Source organism: Argentina silus (assembly GCF_951799395.1).
Source record: "Argentina silus genome assembly, chromosome: 14".
Classification (NCBI taxonomy): domain Eukaryota; kingdom Metazoa; phylum Chordata; class Actinopteri; order Argentiniformes; family Argentinidae; genus Argentina; species Argentina silus.
In genome coordinates this window covers 15,723,644-15,745,852 of record NC_139668.1, presented here as the reverse complement: position 1 = coordinate 15,745,852, position 22,209 = coordinate 15,723,644, and the positions used below count along the sequence as shown (strand labels likewise).

Below are 22,209 nucleotides of genomic sequence, written 5' to 3'. Positions count from 1 at the left end.
TGGCTCTCTGTATAGGATGTTGTAGTTGTGCGCCATGAGGATGAGACCCCATCTTTGCATTCTGATTGCTGGAACACCGGCCATGGTGCCAGGATAGCCAGAAGAGGCTTTCGTCCGTATACGTACTACACAGGCTAGATATACAAACAGGGGACAGAACACAGGTGTGATAGCGCCAGCGTCACCAGACAGCAACCTCAGGCGTGACACAGACCGACTAAAACGCGAGGGCTTTCCTTTCAGTTTCAAATGTTTTAGACGGAAGGGCGAGGAGGAAGACACTGTCACTGTCAGATGTTTTCATCGAATATCATTTAGTTTAACGAGGATTTAGTCATATGTACTATAACAACATGACTTCAAAGATATGGACTATTCTGTGGTGCGTCTCGCTGGAAATCTACGGAGAGGTTTCAGGTAGGTTCAGCCTTTGACAATCGATTCAGCTATTGCAGTCGAAGTTTCCGGGCTGTAGTACATGGTGCATTTTTGGCCTCTGATCGGTTGCTTACTGTTACTGTGATACCAGTGATATTATACGTTTTCATTATAAGCTGTAGTTAATAAACTTAGATGAAGAAAGGAAGCTGCAGAGGTCCGGATGAGTCAGTTTAATCGTCTTTTATTAATCATAACTTCATCGTTACAATCCACGGCCAGATGTGGGGGCTCCTATACAGTCAATGATGTCCCCCTCCTGTCTAGTCTAGCCGTTCAGTCTTATATACAAAACAGCATGCTTTGTCTTCCAGATTTGGGCATGGAATCCCTAGGCCCGCGTTACTCTAAACCTTTTCAACCTATACTATGGTGATGTTCATAGCCTTAACCAAATAAGGCTATTCCTTATGATGATGTTCATAGCCTTAACCAAATAAGGCTATTCCTAGCACTGTCTCTCTTGCATCGTTTCCTCAATCTACAGTGGCCAACTGCATGCTGCATCTTCCATTGTGCACAACACTGTAGGCTATTCTTAACACATCAGGCCTTCTTCTGGTCAGAGCAAAATACACTACAAAGCTCAACGTGGAATTATCACCATAATTATCAAAACAATTTGAAGTACATTTTTGTTGTAACGACGATCACATTTAGTCTAAATAGCGTGCATTACAAAGGAAACTCCTGCAGTGCACAATACATTACCACACCCAGGCTAATGAGGCTAAGTCGGACTTTTAGAGGCGTGGGGGCTGCACCAGACAGTGCCACAAGTGTACAGTGAGTTTTTCCTAAGAAGCCGAAGACATCCTGAATACATTGCTGACACAGCTTACTGTTGCGTCTTTGTTTCAACTGGCATGCATTTTATGTTGCTGATAATGTTTACCAATTCAAATAAAGTGCTACCCCTGATCCTTGCTTCTCAAACTATGCCTTCATGTAAATGAATGGTTTTCCAGGTGAGGACGTTTATGGTAAAGTGGGAGGCCAGCGTCAGTTTTCTGCAGACGCCAAGCTTGGATCCTTTAAGACCATCTTATGGAAGTTCAACAAGAACAAGGTTGCAGAGTACGACCCTTTTTATGGTGAAGAAGTTTCTTACTACGGTAATTATGAAGGACGCACCAAGGTGGATAGGGCTACCGCAATGCTCACAATCACTGAGTTACGAAAAGATGACGACGGCAATTACACAGTTCAGTTCGACGACAAAGAACCTCTGAAGACATATAGATTGTCTCTTATAGGTAAGTTTGTCAATATACTTTTATGAGTGTGTGTGTGTGTGTGTGCGTGGTTATGTGGTTATGTGTTCATGTGCTTGCACAGTACCTATCACATGCTAAGTAGCCCTACTTTTGCATGTACAGGTCACAAAGCAAAAAGGGTTATTATATGATTGGTATAAGATGATCTGCTGTAGTCATTTCTGAACGTTAGTGTTGCCTGTACGCTGCAAGTGTGAGGCTTGAGTATTGTGTATGTGTGTTGTACAGATGCGGTCCAGAAACCCACAATCTCAATCTATTGTGAGGACAACACCTGCACTCTCACCTGTGTTGGAAACACCACTGGTGCCGAGCCTGTCACCTACAGCTGGAGAAAGGATGAGGCAGACTGGGAGACTTTAGGTCAAAAGATGACTCTTTCTGATAAGTACTCAGAGTACACGTGTAAGCTCCAGAACCCTGTCAGCGAGGAGACCAGTGAACCCTTCAAAGATGTTACGGGTGAGTAATTTATTTAATTTAAATTGATTCAATTTAAGCCAAATTATATCAGTTAAGGGTGCCATTGAGCTTTCAAAGTTGTCCAAAGCAATGCCATAGGACAGGGGTGGCCAGTCCTGCCAATCCAGAAGTATGTGCAGATTTTTGTTCCAGCCCAGCTCTAATGTAATGTGGTCTGATTTCTGAACGGAAAACACTCAACACATCACACTCTCGAGCGCACCATACTAACATACAATGTACAGTATTTGGTTATATAAACCAGGTGTGTTAATGTTGAAGTGGAACAACCCTTACACTGCAACCCTCCAAGACCATGTTTCTGCCATCAAGATATATACTGAATATTGTTATCATTATTATATACTGTCAATTAAGTGATACCAATGGATTGTTTGAGGATGACATGATCGACAAATAGCTTGGTGTAAATGTTTTGTTTCCATATGGGAAATATCCATTTGAAATTCTGTTTTAATTTCAGGAAAAACACCTGTTGGTGGTATTGTTGCTGCTGTTCTTGTTCCTGTTATAGCTGTTGTTCTAGCAGCTGTATTATGTCATCGGAAGAAAACAGGTGAGGCCATAAAATCCTTATTCTGTTATAAAAGACACTTCTTGACATATAAATTAGTAAGACGACAGGTTCCTACACAGTAACAACAGTGACCTAATACCCTTGCAATGTGATACCTGACCTACCTGTATTTACAGTGGTGACTGGGTGTTCAGGAACAGTACGCAGGTTGTGTAATGGCGTACTCTGATGTGCCCTCAGAAAATGTCTCATTACTGTATTACAGGCAATGATAGAACACACACAGATACAGTGACTAGTGAGTACTGTACTGTAGGTGCTGGATATCAACGTTAATGTTCAGCAAAAAAGGATTGCAAAGGTAGGCTCAGGTCTTTGAAAAGCACTCCATTGACATGGCATTAGATACATTTGTAATTGACATACCCATATCCAATGTGAAGAATGAAAATGTTGTTTATCAACCATGATATTAATTATATTACAAAAAAGGTACACTCGGCCTCGCTTCCGCACCTTGGCCACGGTCCTGTAGCACCCTCTACAGGCTGAACGTGGATGAGGAGAAGCCATTACTGAAGGAGATCGACAATAGAGTAAGTATTAAGAATAGAGTCATGGAGATCAACCAGAGAACCAGAGAGACTGAGGGAGAAAAACAGCCCTGTATAAAAAGACAGGCTCAACCAGCATGCCTTCAACCAGCATCCCCTGCCCGGCCCCCACAGAAGCCCCCAAGACAGCTTGACCGTGGTAACAGTGGACACAGACAGAACACCAATGCAACACACACTCAGCCCACTCAGGTCACACATTCGGGGGGAAAGGATTGTGGGAAACTATCTGAGCAGAGGTCAAATGATCAAAGTTTGGGTGGTAATGACACGGGAATAGAGGGAGAAATTATAACTCCGAGGACCACCGAAAGAGGGAAGGAGAAGGAAGGAGCAGAGGGGGGTGAGTCACAGAAAGAGGAGGTTGGAGAGGAGGGAGAGAGGGATGATGAGGGACAGGGGAAAGAGACAGAAAGGGAGACACATGGCAAAGGAAAAGGAGAGGGAAATGAGGGGAAAGGAAAGGACGCAGATAAGGGAGAAGAGGGGGAGAGGAGACAGGATAATGAAAAAGTGGAGAAGGACGAAAGTGGTGGAGATGAGAAAGAGGCGAATAGAGGAAGCAGAGAAAATGGGAATGATGAAGAGGATGAGGGGATAGAGGAAGAAGAGGAGAGATTGGAAGGGGAGCAGGGCAGGGAGGGAAATAGAAAAGGTGGATGTGATAACCAACAAGAGGACATCATCCCTGACGTTGAGCCAGGGTCGGACAACCAGAAGGATGAATCCAGCTCAGTGCCAGGTCTGACTGCCAAGCCATTTGTACCAATGGCAACCAGTTCAGGAACGCCACTCACTCCAGTGAAAAATAGTTCAAGCGCACAGTTTGAACAAGGAGACACCAGTTTAGGTGCAGCATGTGGTGCAGTGGAGACAGGCTCAGACACACTCTCTACTCCAGGGCAATGGGTGGGTAAATCCTCTCTCTCTGTAGAGACCAGGGCAGCTACGACCTCTACCCCAGAAGAAGCCAGTTGACGTGCTCTCATTAGAATATAGCCAACACACACACAGTGGTTTGAGAAGTGTCAGATTCTGTTGCCACTTTGGGGTTTGTTCCTCATCACATTTATACATATATCTATGACTCTTTGCACTATTCAGCTTTGTTTTTCAGTTGGGCCATTTTGTATCATATACACTGTCAGTCTATATATCCTGTATGTATTGTGATGTAATCTAAATATGTTACTATTTTTGAATTGTATGTAAATTAAAATAAAATGCAATATTAATCTGTATTACAAGACAGAGACATTTATGATTTATCATTCATTTAAATTCCTGGCCCTCATGAATCACTTGTTACTCAGTATGAGTATGTCTGAGACAGATAGATAGCCTACATAAGTTAAAGAAAAATGACTGTTATTAGCAAAAAGACTGTTATAGGCTCATCATTTACCCACCGGTAGACCAATGGAACCAGTCATGTATGATTCATGCATTACTGTTTAATATGCAAAAAACGAAAACGGTGCCTGAAATGAAACAGTGCCTGAGCTAACGGCCGGTTAGGCTACCCTTCTATTTTTATTGGTATAATGTGCAACACCGCATATAGTTGCAAAGATGTATAATTTGATATGTATGCGCATCCTCAGTGACACCCGCCAGTGGTGGCTACAGGTGATCTGTCCATCACAGTTATTGGGCTTGTTTGAGTTCCAGATGATTGAACCTGACTGGAATTCTGATGACGCGAGGAGAGAACAGGCAAGGGCAGTGTCATCTGTACAGTCTTAAATTCTGACTGCACAGCTTGAAATATGCCAGTGACAACATTCTTAACGCTATTTAAATCCCCAATAGAACGTCCTATGAATTACATTTAAATTTTTTGACATTTAGCAGACGCTTTTATCCAAAGCGACTTAGAACAAGTAAACTTCAACTCTTTCTCTTTTTCCCCGCCTTCTGACTCACAGCAATGGTCTGCCCAAAATCCCTGCCCGATCACTCCGCTCTTCCACCTCGGCTGGCCGCCTGGCACCGCCGCCTCTACGTGGATGCAGCAGCCGCAGTACTCGCTCATGGCTTTTCACTGTCCTGGCGCCCTCACTGCTGTCATGACTGCAGAGTCACTACCGATCTTCCGCCGTAGATTGAAGACCCATTTCTTCAGGCGACATCTTAACGGTCCCTCCTAAAGACCTCTTCAGCCCCACTCTCCCCTGTACAAGTTTCTCTCATCAACTCTGGTAATTATCAGGGAGGTGGCGCCACAGACCGACTAAAACGCTAGGGCTTTACTTTCAGTTTCAAATTCGACGAAAGGACGAGGAGGAAGACGCTGTCACTGTTAGATGTTTTCATCGAATATCATTTAGTTTAACGAGGATTTAGTCATATGTACTATAACAACATGACTTCAAAGATATGGATTTATCTGTGGTGCGTCTCGCTGGTAATCTACGGAGAGGTTTCAGGTAGGTTCTGCCTTTGACAATCGATTCAGCTATTGCAGTCGAAGTTTCCGGGCTATAGTACATGGTGCATTTTTGGCCTCTGATCGGTTGCTTACTGTTACTGTGATACCAGTGATATTATACTTTTTCATTATAAGCTTAACGTGGAATTATAACCATAATTATCAAAACAATTTGAAGGACATTTTTGTTGTAACGACGATCACATTTAGTCTAAATAGCGTGCATTACAAAGGGAAACTCCTACAGTGCACAATACATTACCACACCCAGGCTAATGAGGCTAAGTCGGACTTTTAGAGGCGTGGGGGCTGCACCAGACAGTGCCACAAGTGTACAGTGAGTTTTTCCTAAGAAGCCGAAGACATCCTGAATACATTGCTGACACAGCTTACTGTTGCGTCTTTGTTTCAACTGGCATGCATTTTATGTTGCTGATAATGTTTACCAATTCAAATAAAGTGCTACCCCTGATCCTTGCTTCTCAAACTATGCCTTCATGTAAATGAATGGTTTTCCAGGTGAGGACGTTTATGGTAAAGTGGGAGGCCAGCGTCAGTTTTCTGCAGACGCCAAGCTTGGATCCTTTAAGACCATCTTATGGAAGTTCAACAAGAACAAGGTTGCAGAGTACGACCCTTTTTATGGTGTAGAAGTTTCTTACTACGGTAATTATAAAGGACGCACCAAGGTGGATAGGGCTACCGCAATGCTCACAATCACTGAGTTACGAAAAGATGACGACGGCGATTACACAGTTCAGTTCGACGACAAAGAACCTCTGAAGACATATAGATTGTCTCTTATAGGTAAGTTTGTCAATATACTTTTATGAGTGTGTGTGTGTGTGTGTGCGTGGTTATGTGGTTATGTGTTCATGTGCTTGCACAGTACCTATCACATGCTAAGTAGCCCTACTTTTGCATGTACAGGTCACAAAGCAAAAAGGGTTATTATATGATTGGTATAAGATGATCTGCTGTAGTCATTTCTGAACGTTAGTGTTGCCTGTACGCTGCAAGTGTGAGGCTTGAGTATTGTGTATGTGTGTTGTACAGATGCGGTCCAGAAACCCACAATCTCAAACTATTGTGAGGACAACACCTGCACTCTCACCTGTGTTGGAAACACCACTGGTGCCGAGCCTGTCACCTACAGCTGGAGAAAGGATGAGGCAGACTGGGAGACTTTAGGTCAAAAGATTATTCTTTCTGATAAGTACTCAAAGTACACGTGTAAGCTCCAGAACCCTGTCAGCGAGGAGACCAGTGAACCCTTCAAAGAAAATGTTACGGGTGAGTAATTTATTTAATTTAAATTGATTCAATTTAAGCCAAATTCTATCAGTTAAGGGTGCCATTGAGCTTTCAAAGTTGTCCAAAGCAATGCCATAGGACAGGGGTGGCCCTATCCAGAAGTATGTGCAGATTTTTGTTCCAGCCCAGCTCTAATGTAATGTGGTCTGATTTCTGAACGGAAAACACTCAACACATCACACTCTCGAGCGCACCATACTAACATACAACGTACAGTATTTGGTTATATAAACCAGGTGTGTTAATGTTGAAGTGGAACAACCCTTACACGGCAACCCTCCAAGACCATGTTTTGCCATCAAGATATATACTGAATATTGTTATCATTATTATATACTGTCAATTAAGTGATACCAATGGATTGTTTGAGGGTGACATGATCGACAAATAGCTTGGTGTAAATGTTTTGTTTCCATATGGTAAATATCCATTTGAAATTCTGTTTTAATTTCAGGAAAAACACCTGTTGGTGGTATTGTTGCTGCTGTTCTTGTTGCTGTTATAGCTGTTGTTCTAGCAGCTGTATTATGTCATCGGTGGAAAACAGGTGAGGCCATCAAATTGTTATTCTGTTATAAAAGACACTTCTTGACATATAAATTAGTAAGATGACAGGTTACTACACAGTAACAACAGTGACCTAATACCCTTGCAATGTGATACCTGACCTACCTGTATTTACAGTGGTGACTGGGTGTTCAGGAACAGTACGCAGGTTGTGTAATGGCGTACTCCGATGTGCCCTCAGAAAATGTCTCATTACTGTATTACAGGCAATGATAGAACACACACAGATACAGTGACTGAGTACAGTACTGTAGGTGCTGGATATCAACGTTAATGTTCAGCAAAAAAGGAAAAGCCCAAATACTGTATTGCAGTTTGTGCTCCCCCAATGTTTTTAGTATAACAATATAGATTATATCTCTTAGGTCTACATCAGAGTTTTAAACAGGCGATGTTGAAGAACCAAGGGTCAATAAAATAAATGCCGTTTTACAGTAGTTTCAGAGGTAATACTTGAAGACTCGATGAAGACTACTCAGGAAATGCACCAACTAACATGTGAGCTAGGGCATTTACATGGATAATCTTGCAAACTAAACTTTCTTGTTCTTTCTTGTTTATTTATTTTTTAAACCCCAGGAGTTTGGTTACCCAAGAAAGGTAGGATGATTTCTCTCTCTCTCTCTCTCTCTCTCTCTCTCTCTATCTATCTATCTACAGTTGTGGTCAGAAGTTTACATACACTTGTAAAGAACATGTATGTCATGGCAGTCTTGAGTTTCCAATCATTTCTACAACTCTTATTTTTCTGTGATGGACTGATTGGAGCACATACTTCTTTGTCACAGAAAACATTCATGAAGTTTGGTTCTTTTATGAATTTATTATGGGTCTTCTGAAAATGTGACAAAATCTGCTGGGTCAAAAATATACATACAGCAATGCTAATATTTGGTTAAATGTCCCTTGGCCAGTTTATTTGCCAAAGGCCAGAGGGATACATGAGGTGAAACGGAATGTGAACTATCGCATGATCCAGCTGGTTCTACAAGGCTATTAGGATAAACCCACTTGTAGATTGCCAGATCACAAGCTTCCTAGAAGTTAACACAACAAAGAATGCTAAGCTGAATTTGTCAGTGCTTAAGCATGGGTGGGGGGGATGACGACGACAACAACAAAAGGATATATGAAACAAAGGCATATGTAAATCTCCCTGCATGCATTAAATGTGCCATTTAGCTGACGTTTTTATCCAAAGCAACTAACATTGCAGTGAGTGCGTACATTTCAGTATATATGGTCCCAGTTCGAATCGAACCCCCCCAACCGAAGCGTTGTTAGCGCCATGTTCTACCAACTGAGCCACAGAGGACCGAGATAAGCCTTCAGGCCACAATCCCAGCCTCTTGATGGTTTATAGAGTTGTGGTTCCTTTTCTAGGTTCTACAGTTTTCAAGAAGGTCAAGGCCGAAGAGGATGAGGTGCCGTCAGCAGGAGGTGTGTACCAACTCCTATTTCTATATTTGACCATCTGAAGGGGCCCCCTAAATCTAAATTGTCATTTTAGATCTCTTACTTGTGAATAATCTGACTGAAAAAACGTTGCTCCTCCGTCCTCAGGTGCAGCTGGTGCCGGTGGAAATACAGGAATTCCTGAGGGTAAGACACAAAAGTCATGATAGAGCTCATTTGAGCAGAAGTAGCAGTAATATGTCAAGTAGGAGTTGGTTGACAGATGCTTGAAGTGATATTTGAAGTGTGTGGTAGGTGTGTGTGTGTGTGGGGGGGTTGTCAGTGCTAAGCATGGGGGGGGGGGGGGGGGGATGATGAAGACAAAGGGATATATAACCCCAAATCCCTCTGCATGCATTAAGATAAACCTTCAGGCCACAATTCCAAATGAATAGGAATGATCAGCCTCATCTAATTCTACAGATGTCATAAGCTGACGTAACTGAGCTTGAATCAGTGCAGTAGGCATACTGGACACAATCACCTTCATCCTGTATTTGTCCCATGGTCTGTCACAGAATGTATTTTACAGATGTTTTGTAGAGGCTTGATAGATGTCTTTTTAGAGGCTTGATACTGTATATGGCTTTTTAGAGGCTTGATACTGTAGATGGCTTTTTAGAGGCTTGATAGATGGCTTTTTAGAGGCTTGATACTGTAGATGGCTTTTTAGAGGCTTGACGGTTTATCGAGACGCTGTTCATTTTCTTGGTGATTCCACAGTGACGAATGAGCCTCCCAGCAAGGCAGAGGGAGATGGTGATGCTCACCCACTTAAAGAGGTGCTGTCAACAGAAGGTGTGTACCAACTCCTACCCCTGCTATATTTGACCATCTGAAGGGGCCCCCTAAATCTAAATTGTCATTTTAGATCTCTTACTTGTGAATAATCTGACTGAAAAAACTGACTGCTCCTCTGTCCTCAGGTGCAGCTGGTGCCAACGGAACACACGGTCCTAGAGATGCGGGAATGCCTGCTGAGGGTAAGACACAAATGTTTCTCTTTGCCACAGGAGCTGTTTCTGCTGTTGACACTTTATTCATTCTATTATGTCCATGCACATCTAAAGTTTGACATGATCTGAACATTTGATTATGATGCACATGGGAGACAGGCATAATCCTAGTGATGTTCGTGGGTCCACCACACATACGAGTATTTGACTTAAACATTGGCACTGGACAGCTCTATTCACCTCGTTAACATTGTATACTCCTGAGTAGGCCTACTTTAAACCGTTTATATTTTATCCTCCACAAATTATGTTTAGAGATTTTAGGTACAGCTCTTTACTACATGAAACTTTACTACATGAGCCAATGTCCGCATGTGAGGTCGCTGAGAGATGGGTGCACTCGTAGATTTCCAGCTAGCGAGCTTCCCAGAAGTTAACGCAACAAAGGTGTGTGTGTGTGTGTGTGTGGGAGAATACTAAGCTGAATTTGTTTCTCTTCTTCTCATTAGCTGATGTTGGTGCTGCACCAAAGGAAGATTCTCCAAAAGCAGGCAAGTCATGATAGAGCTCATTTGAGCAGAAGTAGCAGTATCAGACGCAGAAATATGTCAAGTAGGAGTTGGTTGAGGCTTGATACTGTAGATGGCTTTTTAGAGGCTTGATACTGTAGATGGCTTTTTAGAGGCTTGACGGTTTATCAAGACGCTGTTCATTTTCTTGGTGGTTCCACAGTGACGACTGAGTCTCCCAGCATGGCAGAGGGAGATGGTGATGATCACGCACTTAAAGAGGTGCTGTCAACAGAAGGTGTGTACCAACTCCTACCCCTGCTATATTTGACCATCTGAAGGGGCCCCTAAATCTAAATTGTCATTTTAGATCTCTTACTTGTGAATAATCTGACTGAAAAAACTGACTGCTCCTCTGTCCTCAGGTGCAGCTGGTGCCAATGGAACACACGGTCCTAGAGATGCGGGAATGCCTGCTGAGGGTAAGACACAAATTTTGCCCATAGATCATTCCACCCAAATTCTACTGAAGAATGTGTCGATATTTACCATAATAATCGGTAGTGCAGTACAGTCAGCATGACAAAGCCTTCCATCATTTGCAGCTTTAACCAGAGTGGACCACTGACATACGACATAAGACTGGCATCATGAGCTCATGAGCTCTTTGCCACAGGAGCTGTTTCTGCAGTTGACGCTTTGTTCCCATGCTGCTTCCTATTAGGTCCCTGCACGCTTAAAGTTTCACATGATCTGAACATTTGAATGTGGTATTATAGACAGAAAGCCACTTCTGAGGTGTGTTTGAATGCCATCTGTGGTAGATGTCAGGTAACCTTTTATTTAACAGCCCTGTTTCATATTTATCAAAATCCAGACTGTGGCTTGAATGAAAATGCTGCTATTTAAACGTCGGCCATGTTTGACTTGAAACCTCTAAAGCGTATGAAATGGTGGCCAAATGATGAGTAATGATGAATCTTTCGGTTTCACTGTCTTTCCTAAAATACAACACTTCCTCTTTAAGACCACAGCCAACCAAGTTTGCCTATTTTGCCTTGAACAGATAACACAGCTCTAAGGTAGTTGAGCTACGAAATATGAAATCTGTAGTTTAGTGTTTTTATTGATCAGGTAATGTAAATCCAAACTAATTATCTCCCTTGCTCCACTGTCGGCTTTAACGTTTTAGCTGCTGTGCTGTTAGTCGCCACGGTTACCGAGATGATGTGATATTATCTGCAGATATGGATTTTTGTCTTACTTTTTGTTTGACTTGATGTACAGTTTGACTGAAGAGGAGGTAAACCAGTAAATCCCAGTTTTTTACCGTGTATGTGTGTGTGTTTCTGTGTGATTAAGTCCACTCTCTTTATTTTTTGGCAGAGGTGGACAAAGAAGGGGAACAGAGAGAGGAAAGAGTTTCAAAAGAGGATGATGGTGAGTCTGATACAAACATAGTCATTGTACAGAATAGTACGCATAGCTGAAGCTGGCTGTGCAAAAGCTGGCCTTTTCCTCTGTCAGAAAGAATGCCACAACCCCTGGACTTCAATTTGAACTTGTTTATTCCACATGATGGTAGTTGACAGGTACTATGTTTGTCTGTGTGAGGGATGGCGTAAAGGTAATGAAGATAGAATACAATAACTTTTGAATATAGATATATATAAATAACATTGCAATACAATCATATTGTCAGTTTGGAGGAAACAAGGCAGTACAATCTGAATATTCTACACAATAATCTACACAATGTTGTAATTATATTTTCCAATGCAGAAACAACCTTTAGCAATAATAAAAAATTACACGTTAATACCACAAGGTGGCAGTCTAAGTCAAGGAAGTGTACCACAGTGTACTAATGAGATGCTCTGTATGACCTGGTTTAGCGCCAATGTGATAGAGAATGTGAAACATGACGCAGTTAAATTACTAGCGATATATAAAACCTCCACCTTGTACATAAATGTGAGTCTAAAATAAACACGAGTCATACAAATTCACACTGTATACATTAAAGGAATAATTCACTACTTTACACCTTATAATCAGATAGTTCCTTACCTTGAAAGTAGTTATGGGCCAGTAGAAACTGTAATCCATGGTTCAGAGTTGTTTAAATAGCCACTACTAATTTAAGATAACTTTTAGCCACTGTTAACAAAAACAAATGTTGGTGGTCTATGACTACTCCTGTTACATTTAAGTCTGATCAGTGTCATGGTTGTTAGTTTTGCACATGGGTAGGAGAAGAAGAAAGTGGCGAAATTCCTTTTGGAGTGCTGATTTCAATATGATGCCAGTTTCAGCCTAGGGGCCACAAGAAGGCAGGTCATGGTCCGTATTTGGCACCCGGGCCACCAGTTTGAGACCCCTGCTTTAAAATGGCTCTCCTCCTCTTGACGTTTTGTAAATATATATATTTTTTAGCATTGTTTGAATTTCAAAATGTCAATATCCCCACACAGGTTTGAACGGAGATGCCATTGACTCTGACATCGCCATCCAGACAAGATCAGGAAATTCTCAAGCTGAAGAAAACACAGTATTCTGATTTTGATTCATGAAAAAGGTGGAGCCAAATCTCCTTCAATCAACATGACCTGTTACAGAAAGCAGCATTTTAGTTTTAACTAGACAATCCCTCCCAAAAAAATATCCCATGTGACCTGACTAAAAACAACTCTGGGCCCTGTAGACTGTAGTTTGTAAATTGGATACTTACTCAGTATTTATGCACCCCTCATACTACCAGGGCTAGTCAAGGGTGAGTATAAGGGAAACAGTCCAATTGGTGGATAGCACAGGAAGCCAGACTTCAGAGCTAGATAGATAGATAGATAGATAGAAACTTTATTTATCCCAGGGGGAAATTCAGCCCTAGCTCTGCAGATCTGAGACATTACGTCATTTATGTGTGTGTGTGTGTGTGTGTGTGTGTGTGCGTGTGTACATACATAGGTAAAGTATATTTGGAGGATATAGGATATTTATCTACACAAATACATTTCTAGTTCCACTTTCCTCCAAGCTGTCTTCCACTCTTTGTCATGATTTTATAAGATACATTTTAAACATCCTTTGTCAGATGAATTACAGTTTTATTAGTTTATTAGGAATCCTGTATATGTTCCTGACCAAATGTGTTCCAAATTTCTCTTTGTACTGTATGCTCTCCCATGTCACCCCCCTCCTTCGCACCCTTCACTGGCTCCCGGTAGCAGCTTGCATCAGATTCAAGACACTGGTGCTCGCCTACCGGGCGATGGTGGACAGATGATTCACTTACTTAAACAAATGTATTTGTTGTAAGTCACTTTGGATAATGCCAAAATGCTAAATGCCATACATGTAAATATGTGCTCCTGCTTTTCCCTGCATTGATGTGTTATTGTGCCTGCTGCTTTTGTACCACATATATAAGCCAGCTGAACACTGTAGATACACTCACCGGCCACTTTATTAGGTACACCTGTTCTACTGCTCGGTAACGCAAATATCTAATCAGCCAATCACATGGCACCAACCCAGTACCAGCAAGGTGTACCTAATAAAGTGGCTAATATAGCTCTTCTTTTTCAAATGTATTTTTTGTATTTTTCATGAATGTATTTTAGTGTTTTTCATTACGCAACAACATTTGAATGTGCTACAGAAAGAGTAACTGAGATGAAAGGGTAATTAAAGATTAATTAATTAAATACCCTGACACTAACAAAATTGGCTTTAAGGTGAAAGGTTAAAGCCCACTGCAGGCCCAGGTGGATCATCACCATATTCCTTACCTCAGTCTGGACCTTTGACGTCTGTGAACACTGATTAGGGAATAGTTGAATTTGAGTGGAGGCAACACTGAACTGAGCTGTGAGCGAATCCAAAACGGACATCCAAGACTGCTGCCTGTAGTACAACTGAATTGTGAATGGGTTCAACATTTAAAAAAAAAAGAAAATCACTTTTTTTTTTTTTTAAATGTTTTTAGGGCATTTCTGCTTTATTGGGATAGAAACAGTAGAGATTGACAGGAAGGATGGGAGAGAGAGGAGGGATGACATGCAAGATAGGTCGAGGGTCGGAATCGAATCAGGAACCTTGCGATTACGTGGTAAGCGCATTAGAGCGCTTAAAACTGTAAACTTTTAAGTCCCTGAGAATGTGGTGTGTAGTTTATTTAGATTTTTGCAAAAGCAATACATTATCTGGTGGAATGTACTGGATGGTGAGTTGTGGCTTGTCATCTCAATGAAAATTATAGTTGTATGAAGTCTTGAAAGTGTAAAATGCGAAGGATTGTAAAAATAAAAGTATAAAAATAGGTTTTACTGTAATCATATGTAAACTATTATGACTATTATGCCAGCAGGATGCCAAGAAATGTATATGAATTATAGAATATATTTATCCATACTAGGGTACATTAGAGGCCTCTATGGTAAGTGTATTTTCCATGCTCCATGTGCCACAATTTATAATGCCACAGGGAGGAGACAAAGACAAGACATGCAATGACAACAAATATTTTAAAAAATCTAACAATATCTGGGGTTGGTATAAATTGTGAAGGGAATGTATGGTATTGATTTATTTTAAAGGGGAGGGGTGGGGTGGGGGGGTCAATCAAATTCAGTCATTAACCTCAGGAAGCAATGGAAGCATTTGACCTCTTACTTTCACTATCGCACTTGGCGCAGAAGGGGAGGAGAAATGTCAGGCTGATAGTGTAGCCACCATATTGCAAATGTGCTTTTAACATCTGTGTAAACTCGATAAACAAGCAAAAAGATGACCGACATAAGTCTCATTGCACTTTGCGTATTGGTGGCGGTGGGCGTTGTTTCAGGTAGGTCCAACTTGTTGCACGTCGCTTTTTTTGTTTGGGTGCGGCTTTTTTTTTCCATACAATTTTACCTAACATGTCCTCCGAAGAGGAAATTCATTTCGACAAGCATTCTACATTACTAGTCTATTGCGTGTTCACAGATCGCCCTTTTAAAGTGTTTAGAGCTAAACCAGAACGGAAACCTTGAGATATCGGTGATGAACCCACATGAATAGGCCCATACATAGAGAACACTGTTCAATACTGTTCTATCTCTATGGTTCTATCTCTATCTATATATCTAGTCTTGTTCTCTCCTTGGAATGTAGTCTCGTTGACCACTAAGAAAACCGCTATACAAAATAAATGCATTATTATTAATATTATTTATCTCTGTGCATAGGTCTGTTGTAATTCAAGACAACAACCAGGCCTACAGAAGATTATTTGTGTGTATCGGGCAACATAGTTAGTTGATTTCTTTAAATAAAGAATGTGAGAATCAAGATAATGGTGGGTTAATGTTTATGTCATTCATAGGCGTTCAAACACTTGAGAGGGAATTAGGGGATTTCCACTTCTCTGTACTGCAGAAGGCGTTGTATAGCCTACACAGTAATTGCGTGGCCCTCTGTTACTTCTATGATGGCTGTGTTTTTTCCAGGTGAGATCCGCAAAGTGGGAGACAAACTTGAGCTGACCCCAGGTCTGTCCAGTGTAAATGACAACATCAGAATCATCCTATGGAAGCACGGCAAGAACAAGTTGGCAGAGTGGGACTCTGACTACAAAACATTGGATTATTATGGTGAATTCATTGGCCGCACAACGCTGGATAATGTTACCGGGGCGTTGGTAATCAACAACCTGACTAAAGCGGACAGTGGAGAGTTGTCACTGGAGGTCAACAGCAATTCACTGCAAAAGACATATTCACTGTCTGTTATTAGTAAGTGTTTGTTTCATTGTATGTACAGCGTGTGTGTGTGCGCGCATGTATGTCATGGGCACAATTCACAGCAAAAGACATATTCACTGTCTGTTATTAGTAAGTGTTTGTTTCATTGTATGTACAGTGTGTGTTTGTTTCATTGTGTGTGTGTGTGTGTGTGTGTGTGTGTGTGTGTGTGTGTGTGCGCATGCATGCATGCATGCATGTCATGGGCACTTTCCTAATGATTCCCTTCATTGTCTCTTTCCTTCATAAACAGATGCAGTCCCCAAACCCACAATCAGACATTCCTGCAAAAGTGACAAAACTTCCTGCAATCTAACCTGTGAGGGTAACAGCATGGATGCCGGGAATGTAGCCTACAGCTGGAAAAGGGGTCAGGTCGAGACTCAAGGTCCACGACTGACTGTCGATGCAACTGATGACTTGAGTGTTGAGATCACCTGTGGGCTGAAGAATGCAGTCAGTGAGGAGACCAGTGGACCCTTTGATAAAAACCTGTTGATAAACTACATGAAAGGTGAGTGGGATGTTTGTGCGTTTCACACTCACTCCTTAAAGACACGTTTGAGTATATGTAACCAACAGGGTTGTCACCCTGTTTCCCACACAGTCTATGCAGCATGTGCAAATACCCGTCAGCAAGATCATCGAACCTGCTACACCAGAGACTTGAACAGTTTTGCGTGTTGATGCAGAATAAATGCATCCACCCTCCTAGTCTGTTTTGGCAAGGAACTTCAAATGTATGAAACGGTTCCTGACATGGAACTTGTTTTCTTATGTTGAGAGCCCTGTCAGATCTGAGTATGTTTTAGTTGGGGTACGTCCTCCACCTCCAAATAAAACACCACTGTATTTAGGCTTATTAGCTTGTTTTTCATACAGGTACCACTATTGTGTGTATGTACTACTATTATCAATAGCGTCCAAAAAGCATTGAAACCTATAATTTAAAACACTTTGCATGGTGTTTACGTGAGTGTATCATAGAAAAATAGACTCTTGAAATTGTCCCTACAGCAGGGTTGCAACGTGTAATGTACGTAATCACTTTTTTTTTCTTTTTTTTCTTTTTTTTACAGATGAACCCAAGACCAAGATCGGAATTATAGTCTTTGTTCTATTGTTTGCTGGACTCATATTGTTCATCCTTGTGCATAAATTTATGACAGGTAAACACAACACCATTTTTTATTCAATATAAATGTTATATATATATTTTGATATATATATATATATATCGTTTTTAAATGGTGTACTTGACAGAGAATACGATCACAGCTGGATATCTGATGCACAGTTTTGGAAAGGTTAACCTTAAAGGGGCAATGTGTCATTGGTACATAGATTTTTTGACTTTTAAATGAATGATATATAGTCATTGATTCTTGAAGAATATAACTTATATATGCCTCATGAGCGTATTTCAACTGTCTAAAGAACCCAAAATATAAGCTTTTGTTACTCCGTTGTTTGTAAACAATGCAATTGTAAACAAACACTGTATAGCTTCGAAACATTGTTAAAAATATTTTTTTTATCCTGGCATCCATAGCTCTGTCTATGAATTTGAGAGTCTGTCTATGAATTCCCTCATCTGTTTACAAAAAAAGTGGCGGGGAGCCCGCTTTGTTGTTGTTTAAATTACAGATTGCACCTTTTAAAGAATGAATGAAATGGTTATTTCACTGTGAATCATACGCAGAATCTCTATAAATGTTGCTCAAAGGTTTACCCTAAAAATATTTGTTGTTTGTCTTTCAGGAGTATGGTTCTTTGACGCAGGTAAGATAACTCACTCTCCCTCCCTCCCTCCCTCCCTCCCTCCCTCTTTCTGCAAACATTTTCTCTCTTCCTCTCACCCAGTTCTTCTAGTAATGTTTAGAGATTTTCCACGAAAACAAGTGACACATCGTCATCTTTACTGTAACCCTAACATTTTTTTTCCTGTTTTTCACCACAGGAGCAATGCCTTGGGAAGGAGGTACAGTAGTAGGCGCCCACTCAAAAGAAAAGTTATTGAAAAAAAAAATGTGTAAAACTGAAATTGATTGTTTGATTCCATTTGTTAACTTGTAATACTTGCATTCGATTGGTTGACCATGCTGACTTTATTGGCCTGATGGGATGTCTAAATGTGAATACTTTTTTTCCACAGACTTTTGGAAAAAAAAGACAGGGGTGCATGGTAAGTCCTTGACTTGATGTGGGGTCCTGTCCATCAATCAAACCTGTTAAATTGGTGTGCGGGATAAAACTAAGACAGCAAGTATGTGTTCACCTAACGGGTCACAAACCATACTACTAGTACTACCCATACTAAGGTTATCTGACCTTATCTCTTCTGTCTTTCATATGGTGGAGACTAACTACTATAAAATACTGCTAACCACTACGTGTGTGTGTGTGCGCAATGATCCCAACAATCCAGAATGTTCCCTGAATGGTAACAAAAGTTTGGTTTCCATCAACGTACATTTTGGGGAGCATAAGTTACTACCTGGGCATGCTGCAGCCATGTCACATGACACACATCGCAAACTTATGTGAACTGTAAGGGAACATGTTTGTCGAACACTTGTTCTGATGTTTTCTGCAGCCTGTGCAATGTTACAACAGCCATCAATTTACAACAATCACAGAGGGTTCATTCATTGTATTTTGGAAGCACATGCTGTCTTTGAATATTACAGTGTGACCATCACCCCAGTCACCAAAGTCAGGATATTTGCAATGTAGAGGGTTTATAGATGGTTTATATATGGTTTATAGAAGGGTTACAGATGGGATAGTGATAGTTTATATAGAGACTGTGTTTATGTTTATACTCTGAGGAAAAAGCCCACCACTAGAAGTGGGAGTGACGCTCGGTTGGTGGAAGCTAATGAAGGTGTATGACTCCTGTTTGATTCCTGTAACTGAATCATTTCTAACATTGAAGGATAGTGTAGAAATGTCTCTGAAATGTGTTACAAGTGGCATACACTGCTGTAATTTTATCAGTGAAAACAGGGAATCAAATGATTAGCATTGCTCCTAACTCAACTAACTAAAATTGGTTTCATGCAGCCAGAGCCAATGGAACCAACAGTCCAAGAGAAGACAGTGTGCCTGAAGGTAAGACAGGTGTTCTTGAGTGTAGCAGGTGTTCTACCTGACTATGCCATCGGCTGGGTGCCCTGCCGTATACAGCTTTGACCTTAAGTGAAATCCCAAGTTCATGGACAACGGGAAGTCCTGCCTTCCTGTTGTTCCATGAACTTGGGATTTTGCTTGAAGGTAAGAAGGAAGTGTTATCAACAAAGTAGAAGCACTGCTTACTTCCACACTCGGAATGAGTGAATGTGTGTAGCAGGAGACGGGAAAATAAAGTTACAATCTTTATCCAACTCTCCTGTTGTGTTTTCTTGCAGAAGAGGTCATGATGCCAAACAAGGACCGTCACGACAGTGGAGCAGAGTAAACGTCAGTATTATAGGATGTTAGTGTGAAAAGAGGATATTTATGAGCGATGTCTCTCTGATCGGAGAGCTGTGAACAACTCAGAGGATCATGGAGAGCGAGAGGAACATGTCTAATCATTTCTACCCAGCACTGAAGAAACCAAGGAAAAGTGGGATTGGAATTTGTTTTTTGTTTTTAACATTTAGAAAGTTTTTTTTTTTTTTTTTTTTTTTTTTTTTACTTCTCGTTGCCGAAATAGTTTTAAAATGTTTACTAACAATGGAGTAAATTGGGATTAAATGTTCTGATGGGGTAAGACAGTTATGATCATGAGGCATGTTATATTCTTCAAGAATCAATGGCTAACTGTCATTAATTTTAAAAGTCCTACTCTTATGTATGCATATGCTTCCAACTTTGGCTGATATTCTATGTGAATGTATTTGCGTGCTTTTTTAATGTCATGATGACAAAATGCTTAAAAAAGCATTATCATCCCAAATTTCCCTTTTTGTCCCTATTTGTACACAGTGCTTTTCAAGCGGAATGTAGATATGATTTTAAAATGTCATATCCTGTAGTCTAATATTTGTGTTGTTGAATATCATGAATATGGGTAAATGTTGGTTGTTTTGTATGTGCTGTCTGTAAGGGATTACTGCAAATAGTTTTTGAAGAGAAAATGGCTAAAATCTTTTGATATGCAGCTGTAAAATTGTTACACTCAGAATAGTTGTAATAAAAGTAAGAGGTTATTTTCTTATGGGCGGAGGTGGACAAGTTGACTGTTTTGCACCTCCTAGTGAACCCTCACTATCACTGCAACATGTTTACTGAAGAGGAAGGGTGTGGCCTTATTGTCATTGTCCATTCTTGTCAGAGGCGACAGATGTATAGTGTTCTCAAACCACAAATGGGATTTTCTTACCACAAATTCAAAATCTTACCCATACTTAAACCCAAAATCAAGAACATGAAGCTTATGGGCCTACTTGTGTAGTCCTACTTGTCAATTCTGGCAAGAATTCTGGCAGCAATTTCTCTCAATATTGTCCATGTTGCCTCCCTCTGCACTCACTCAGATAGCTCTCAGATGCACTCTGCTGGCTATATAGACACTATGCGCAGTTTATAGTTTATGTGAGTTGTCCAAGAGAAATCAGAAGAAATGCTGGGCCTTGTGTTACTCAAGAACATCAGCGGAACCAAATGACGGCGCTCAGAGATGGTGGGGGTTTAGCCCGAAGGCGTATTTAATTATAGAGGGGGGGAAAGGGGTAGGGGAGAGAAGGATAATCCAAAAGAGTAGTTGTGGGTCGGTCCAGGGTTCGGCAGGCAGGCGGGTAGTCGGGACGAGCAGGGGTTCGGCAGGCAGGCGGGTAGTCAGACGACCAGGGGTTCGGCAGGCAGGCGGGTAGTCAGACGAGCAGATGGTCGGGAAGCCGGGAGGTCCAGTAGTCGGGGGGGGCTAGGTCCGTGGAAGGGTCGACGAGGGGAAGCACCAGGGAGAACGGGGTATCTGGATGTGGACACAAGGGAACGCGGTGACAACACAAACAAACACAGGATACTCGAGAGAGGTAATCTAGGGCTAGAAGCGTAAGGAATACTCGAAGGGTTACCGTGGGACGCAGTACGATCTGGCACTGGAGAGAAGATCAGGCAGGGTTTTATGTATGGTGCTGATTGGGGATGTGTCGCAGGTGTGATGATGGGGGATCGGGTCCAGGTGCGCTGTCGACTGGGAAGACGCTCCAGTGATGACCGCCGCGGCCTCAAGGTGGTGCCAGAGGGTTGGTTAGGAGGGGGAACCGTAACACCTTGCTCCATTTTAACCCAATGTCCTTGCCTAAGCTCCTAAAGTCCTAATACGGACATGGTTGCACTTTACCTGTTGGAAGAACAGGTGTGTGTGTGTGGATGAAGGAGTCTGCGTGCCGGCGTGCGTGTGCGTGTGTGTAGAGCCCCACCTGTTTGAGTCCTTACCCTTCACTCACCTTGAAGTGCCATTCATTACTTCATTGATTAATAAACCACAAAGGTCCTAGTCATACATACCTAGATATTTCACCACTCCTTCTATTCAGTTTTAACATTTAAGACTCTTTGTCCTTCCCAGCGGCTGACCCTTCTTAGAGTTATCTTTCAAAGCAAACAGACAAAGTGTTCTATACATTTATGACCCCCTTAGTTAATTCTAGACTAGGAACAGGTTAAGAGCTGTTTTTCTGAACCTTTCTAGAGTCAAGGTTTATGACCAACAGTTCACCACAGGTACAATCTCATACTTCTGTTGCAAGACAAGTCTCAGTGACATTGGACTATCCATTTTGAGGTTTTGGACTGCAATGGGGCTTTCTTATGAATGAAATGCAGCCTCCTCTGATGAAAAATAAAATATATTAGAAAATCTATTCCATTCTT

General features: G+C 41.4%; 3 protein-coding genes across 10 annotated transcripts; all 3 read left to right on the top strand.

Moving 5' to 3' along the window:
- The first annotated feature begins 264 nt into the window (after positions 1–264).
- LOC310814931 (T-lymphocyte surface antigen Ly-9-like) lies at positions 265–4,570 on the top strand. Of its 5 annotated transcripts, none has more exons than XM_083684500.1 (6): positions 265–417; positions 1,407–1,694; positions 1,944–2,177; positions 2,662–2,754; positions 2,981–3,076; positions 3,208–4,570. In XM_083684500.1, the coding sequence occupies exon 6, from the start codon at positions 3,333–3,335 to the stop codon at positions 4,305–4,307; it is 975 nt and encodes a 324-aa protein (XP_083540626.1). In that variant the 5' UTR covers positions 265–417; positions 1,407–1,694; positions 1,944–2,177; positions 2,662–2,754; positions 2,981–3,076; positions 3,208–3,332; the 3' UTR covers positions 4,308–4,570. The 5 variants fall into 4 exon arrangements, with proteins under 5 accessions (XP_083540626.1, XP_083540630.1, XP_083540629.1 ...); XM_083684503.1 differs by having other exon boundaries at positions 2,981–4,570; XM_083684501.1 differs by having other exon boundaries at positions 2,662–3,076.
- A 336-nt stretch (positions 4,571–4,906) lies between these two features.
- On the top strand, positions 4,907–14,883 carry LOC310815150 (T-lymphocyte surface antigen Ly-9-like). 4 transcript variants are annotated; one of them, XM_083684808.1, is made up of 14 exons: positions 4,907–5,530; positions 6,280–6,567; positions 6,817–7,053; positions 7,529–7,621; positions 8,221–8,241; positions 9,025–9,081; positions 9,205–9,243; positions 9,820–9,894; positions 10,023–10,079; positions 10,562–10,603; positions 10,785–10,859; positions 10,987–11,043; positions 11,948–12,001; positions 13,036–14,883. In XM_083684808.1, exons 2-14 carry the CDS (start codon positions 6,468–6,470, stop codon positions 13,119–13,121), a joined length of 993 nt encoding a protein of 330 aa, XP_083540934.1. In that variant the 5' UTR covers positions 4,907–5,530; positions 6,280–6,467; the 3' UTR covers positions 13,122–14,883. The 4 variants fall into 4 exon arrangements, with proteins under 4 accessions (XP_083540934.1, XP_083540932.1, XP_083540931.1 ...); XM_083684806.1 differs by lacking the exon at positions 4,907–5,530 and adding an exon at positions 5,543–5,758 and having other exon boundaries at positions 6,280–6,426; XM_083684805.1 differs by lacking the exon at positions 4,907–5,530 and adding an exon at positions 5,543–5,758.
- Positions 14,884–15,266: 383 nt separating this feature from the next.
- Positions 15,267–20,550, top strand: LOC310814860 (lymphocyte function-associated antigen 3-like). The gene is made up of 9 exons (XM_083684403.1): positions 15,267–15,407; positions 16,051–16,335; positions 16,598–16,858; positions 17,424–17,513; positions 18,106–18,126; positions 18,305–18,325; positions 18,500–18,529; positions 19,411–19,458; positions 19,755–20,550. Exons 1-9 carry the CDS (start codon positions 15,350–15,352, stop codon positions 19,802–19,804), a joined length of 864 nt encoding a protein of 287 aa, XP_083540529.1. The 5' UTR covers positions 15,267–15,349; the 3' UTR covers positions 19,805–20,550.
- The last annotated feature ends 1,659 nt before the right edge of the window (positions 20,551–22,209 follow it).